Genomic DNA, 6,060 nt, shown 5'->3' with positions numbered 1-6,060 from the left:
AGCTCTTTGGCCCTGAGATCATAGATGATGCAGAGCAGATGGTTCAGGCTGTGCGAGAAAATCTGAGGATTGCACAGAGCAGACAGAAGAGCTATGCTGATGGCAAGCGGAGAGACCTGACTTTCAGTATCGGTGATTATGTGTATCTGAAGGTGTCTCCGATGAGAGGAATCCGCAGATTTAATGTCAAAGGGAAGTTAGCACCTCGTTATGTGGGGCCATTCAAGGTGCTAGAGCGGAAAGGCGAAGTTGCTTATCGCCTGGAGTTACCTCTCAGTCTCTCAGGAGTTTATGATGTCTTCCATATATCTCAGCTGAAGAGGTGTCTGCGAGTACCCGAGGAGCAGGCACCCCTGGATGGAGTCGATGTCCAGGAGGATCTGACTTATATTGAGCATCCGGTGAAGATTCTGGAAACATCAGAGAGGGTTACTCGTAACAAGCGCATCAAGATGTGCAGAGTTCAGTGGAGTCACCACAGTGAAGCAGAAGCCACTTGGGAGCGAGAAGATGAGTTGAAGAAGACCTATCCAGATCTCTTTGCTAGCCAGCCCAGCTAAATCTCGGGACGAGATTTCTTTAAGGGGGTAGGGTATGTAACACCCTAATTTAAATTTCAGCATTTATTAATAAATTAAATTTGGCTTTAGTTAAATTCTCTAAGGTTTATTGTGTTTAGTTGGCATTTAATCTAATTCTTGTTCCTTAATTAATTAAAATTTATCATAGGTTTAAATTTTTGTCGCATTCATGCTGGTGCATAATTTTATTTGAGTGTGGTTTGAATTCAAATTTTGATTTGAATTCAAACTTTGTTTGTAGTAGAAATAGAAAGGAAAAACCCAAAACAAAACCCAACCCGCAGCCCACCTCTCTCCCCAGTCCGGCCCAAACCCTTAGCCCAGCCCGCGGCCTCTTCTTTTCCCAGCTGGGCCCGCGTCCCCCCTCGCTCCCCCTCACCCCGCACGGCCCACACCTCAGCCCAGTGGAGCCAACCCCCCACAGCCCGCTTCGCTCCGCCTCGCGTCCGGCCCGCCCGCGCTCCCCGCCTCACCCGCTGCGCGCCCGACCCCACTTGCCAGACTCGTCACCTCCCTCCCCGCGCCGCTCGCAACGGAGCCTCATCTCCGCCGGGGATTTCGCGCGGCCATCCCTCGGGCACGCACGCCTAGACCCACCCCGCTGCCCTATAAGTAGCACGCCACGACCCTCTGGGAACCCCATCCCCAAGCCCTGGCCGCCAACGAACCCTAACCCGCCGCCACCGCTCGCTCCGCCGAGCTGGTTCCCCTGCGCCGCCGCGGCGACGCCGTCCCGCCGCTCTGCCGGGTTCGTGCACCCCTAGAGCTGCGCCCGAGCTCCACCCCGACGCCAGGAACTTCCCCGAGCAAGTTGTCGTCCACCCCGACCTCGGCAGAGTCTTCCCCGCGAGCTCCGGTCGAAATCCGCCGCCGGTCTTCTCCGCCGAGCACCCTGCGCGACGACTCTGACTAAACCCAAGGCTCGGTGAGAACCCTCTCCGCTCGCGCTCCCTTCTTGATGGGTTAGAGTAGCCGTAGCCATCTCTCGTGAGCCAAACATCCTACACCGGCGAAGTCCGTCACCCCGAGCCGCCGCCGCCGCCGCGCATGGCGCCCCGCACCGCAATCCCGTCCCCTTTGTGGCTGGGTGGACTACGCGTGCGGCGGGCGTGCCCCACGGCGTTTTCCCGACCCAATCCGACCCCCCGGATCGCCGGTATGGCAAACTCCGGCGAGATCCCCTGAAGCGCCGCCGCGGACCCTTGCGCCGGTGACCTATCGCCGCCGCCCCCGCGCACCAAACCCCCCTCGGCCGTCAGATCCGCAACCTGTGGACGAGATTAGATTGGAGTTACCTTAGATCTTGGCCCTCAGATCCAGATCCGGCGGCCCCGATTCAAACGTAACGGTTCGGCCGGGCTCTTTTTCTAAAGAGACCCCCAGTTTTGCCGAAATTAACCCGCAGTCCTAGCGCGTTCAAAAATAATAGCGTTCAGGTCCTTTTCTTTTCAAATAACCCCCTGGCTTTTCCTGGAATTAGAACCCGCCGTCCCTAACTAGTGTTTTTGTGAATTAGCCCCTGGATACTTAGTTTAATTGTGTTTTAGTCCTCGGTTTTTTGCAGAAAACCCCCCCTGGAACTCTGTTTTCTTTGCAAATAAGCCCCTAGGACTTGTTTTTGGCCTAGAAAATGCGTTTTAGCTCCGATTTTAGCGTTCTTTATATCCTCGGAATCATTGTAACGCGTAGAATAGTTTTAGAGTAGTTTAGTGTGCTGTTTTTATGTATTGTTGTACTGTTTCTTAGTTTTTGTCAGTGTTTGCTTGTATGCTTATTATTGTGCATTGTTTTGGCCATGTGTTCGTGAGTAGACGTTGATCCATCTGAGGAGCCCCAGTACCAGTACCCGGAGCAGCCATCTTCCGAGCACTTTGAGCAGCAGCCAGAGCAGTACGAGGAAGGCAAGTGTAACATGAACAACCCATCACTTTAAATACATTTTCATACTGCATTTTAATACTGTATGCCTTTAAGGATTTCCTAGCCAGTTTATATCCTTTATATATATCCATGGGTTGCATTTTGGTTAGTTGTGCTAGGTGCCGCGCTATAACACACTTGGTCCTTTTTAATTAAATTGATTAATGGTTTACTTGAATTTAATCCTGAGAGTGGCACTCTGTGTGGCTTGAGTGGCTCACTTCTCGTTAAAAGATGTTTTTTTAGAAACATGGTTTAGGGGGCCAGCACGGTGCTTAGTGCTTGGTTGGCCACTCTCCATAAGGACCGGTTCATAGAGCGACAACCTGGGACAACAGCGCTACCACAAGGCTAGAATGGGATAGACTTGGCGTAATAATTAGATCTTTTTGGTTTGGAGTAACTTACCTGCGGGGCAAGAGTAGTAAGCTTCAATGGTCCCTGCTCCTCCGGCTTGGTCTGTGCTTGGATTGCGCTCCTGTGCTTGTACCCCCGGAGGTGGGCCCCATCGTCGCCGACCTAACTCTCGCGGTTACGCCTTACCAACGAGATTCTTTTTAAAGGCCTCGTAGTGAGTCGCTGGCCATCTCACCTAAGGAAGTGTGATGAACAACTGGCGTAGCTCACGACTTGTGGGTAAAGATGTGCAACCTCTGCAGAGTGTAAAACTGGTATACTAGCCGTGCTCACGGTTATGAGCGGCCCAGATCCTCCTTTTGATTAGTGAAGTTATCTCCTTCCGACGAGGGAGGTGCTTCTCGGGGTTTACCTTGGTGGCTTGGTTTTGGTTTGGTTTCTCATTAGTGATATGATTAAACTTGATTAATTACTATGTAACTGGGTCAATGGTAATTCATCAACTCGTAGTAAATAGTTTTAATAAAATTTTGCCAACACTTAAAAGCTAATGCAGTTGAGTCAGCCAGCCTAGAGCCTCATAGATTGTGTTATACTTGTTGAGTACAAGTTGTGTACTCACTCTTGCCTCTTCTCTACTTTTTCCTCTTGGCTACGCTACTGCTGCTCAGTTCCTGCCGAGACGAGGGAGTTCGTCCAGCGCTACCAGGACTACGAGGACTTCTAGGTGCTTCGTCTCCCAGTCGACGTCCCTGTGGCGCCCTGCTTCAGCTTCGGAGAGCTTTATCGTATTTTGTACTTCGCTTCCGCTGTATCAGACATTTTGTCATTATTGTAATAAATAACATTCGTATTCGCTTTATTATATCTTTTTACGTGATATGTGCTATGATATACTGTTCATTCTGTTGTATATACGTGTGACTTGATCCTGGCACGTATATGATTGCTCGGTTTATGTTCTTTTATAAACCGGGTGTTACAGTGCCAGCGCGAGGCGAATTAATGGCTGGGAAGCCTCTCCACGACGCCGGCGGCGGCGCTGTCGGTGGACGGCGGCGAGAAACAGAGCAGGGGGGTGGAGGTGGAAGACAAGGGCAGTTTTGCAAATTCAAAAATTCCAGGGACCACTCTGTAAACAAGCAATAACTTTTAAACCAAAGCTCAAATGGAAAAGTGCCCAACATGAAAGTTGTTCAACTTTTCAAGATCTACAACTTTGATGTTGTGCAAAAATTTATTTGACCAAAGATTCAAGAGCTAAAATTAAAAAAATTGTAGGGATTTTGAATTCTAGGAATTTTGTCTTTTTCAAAGCAAATTCACTTCAAACATAGACTTAAAAGTAAATTTTGCTGCCATGCATTAAATGCACTGAATTTTTGTAAAAACACCCTCCACAAAAGCTATATTCAGAAATAACTAAAGAAAGGTCCCTGCATAAAATCATAATTACACATATAGCCTTTTATAATTACAAAAAGACCCTTTTTAAGCAATTCAAGCACATGATGCATAGCAATCATACACAATTACTGTGCAGACACCTTTTTAATTACTGTGCAGACACCCAGGGTGTTACAGAAGTCTTGCTCATGGACGTGGTGATCATGATAGCGCTGGAGCTGTTGCTCATACCTCGCGTGTTGTATGGAGGCCGTCGGGCGGTGCTCCTCTGTCGAGTTGATGTCAGTACATCAAGTTGATTCGGCTTTGAATTCATGGTAGTTCTGGATGCGCGGAGCACCAAAAGCTATGTCCGATGGCAAGACTGCTTCAGAACCGTACGCCATGAAGAATGGCGAATAACCGGTAGCCCTGCTTCTCTATGTGCGGAGCCCCTATACTACTCTGGGTAGTTCTTGGAGCCACTTTGCACCGTACTTTTCGATCGGATCAATAATTCTGGCCTTGAGCCCCTGGAGGATCAAACCTTTGGCCCTTTCGACTTGGCCATTGCACCTGGGGTGCGCTACGGAGGCATAGTAGATGTCGATGCAGCTCTCTTGGCAGTAATCCCAGAACTCAGAGCCCGTGAATGAAGTACCCAGATCGGTAATGATCCAATTAGGCACTCCGAAATGGTGTGATATCTCCTCGATGAACTCGACTGCCTTGGCTAATGTAGTGGTTGTCACTGGCTTGACTTCGATCAATTTTGTGAACTTGTCAATCGCCATGAATATGTGGTTGTATCCACCGACTGCCGTCTTTAAGGGTCCCACCGAGTCGAGTCCCCAACAAGCGAATCACCAAGAAGGTGGTATAGTCCGTAGGACCTGAGCCGGGACGTGCTGCTGCTTGGAGAAGAACTGGCACCCGGGACATCGCCTGATGATGTTTTGGGCGTCGGCCAGGGCCGTGGGCATGTAGAACCCTGATCGGAAGGTCTTCCCCACGAGGGTAGAGGCTCTCGCATGGTTGCCGCAGATACCCAAGTGGATATAGCTAAGGAGTCGGACTCCTTCATCCTGTGTGATGCATTTGCATAGGGTTCCTAAGGATGCTGAGTGCCTGAACAACTCGGTTCCTATAACAACATAGTTGCTGGATCGCCGTGCAATCTTCTCATGCTCCTTTCCCTTTGGGTAGCTTTTGTTGTTCTTGATGAAGTCGATGATGGGGGAGCGCCAGTCGGTGTCAAGAGTAAGAACCTGCTGCCCTATGGCTGGGACCAAGTCGGGCTTTGTGGGAGGTTCCTCTTCCATCTTGACCGTAGGGCCATTGAGTGCTTGAACGAACACGCCGAGTGGTACGATGGACCACTTGGATCCGAGCTTGGACAGAACGTCTGCCGCCACGTTATCATCCCTGGGGACGTGGTGGAATTCCAGACCATAGAACTTAGCTTCGAGCTTCCTGATCTCCCGCCAGTAGGCATCCATCTTCTCCTTGGTTGTAACACCCTAATTTAATTTTCCTATTTAATAATAAATTTAATTGGCTTTATTTAATTTTCTAGGATTTAATTTGCTTAGCATTGCATTTATAATTTATTTTTGCTTCATAAAGTAATTAAAATTTATTTTAGGGCTAACATGTTTGTGCATTCGTGCTGGTGCATTATTTTATTTGTTTGAGTGCTAGGGTTGAATTCAAATTCAAGTTTGAATTCAAATAAGTTTAGTTTGGTTTGAATTAGAAATAGAAATAGAAAAGGAGAAAGAAACTAGGAAACCAAACTAGCCCAACACCCTAACCA

General features: G+C 48.8%; 1 protein-coding gene across 1 annotated transcript; it reads right to left on the bottom strand.

Annotated features, from left to right (window-relative positions):
- Positions 1-5,107: 5,107 nt before the first annotated feature.
- On the bottom strand, positions 5,108-5,743 carry LOC120678022. Its single transcript, XM_039959187.1, has one exon. The coding sequence runs from the start codon at positions 5,741-5,743 to the stop codon at positions 5,108-5,110; it is 636 nt and encodes a 211-aa protein (XP_039815121.1).
- Positions 5,744-6,060: the final 317 nt, after the last annotated feature.

This window comes from Panicum virgatum, chromosome 6N (genome assembly GCF_016808335.1).
Source record: "Panicum virgatum strain AP13 chromosome 6N, P.virgatum_v5, whole genome shotgun sequence".
In the NCBI taxonomy this organism is placed as follows: Eukaryota; Viridiplantae; Streptophyta; class Magnoliopsida; order Poales; family Poaceae; genus Panicum; species Panicum virgatum.
The sequence above is the reverse complement of the archived record's forward strand: the minus strand, read 5'-3'. Positions and strand labels throughout refer to the sequence as shown.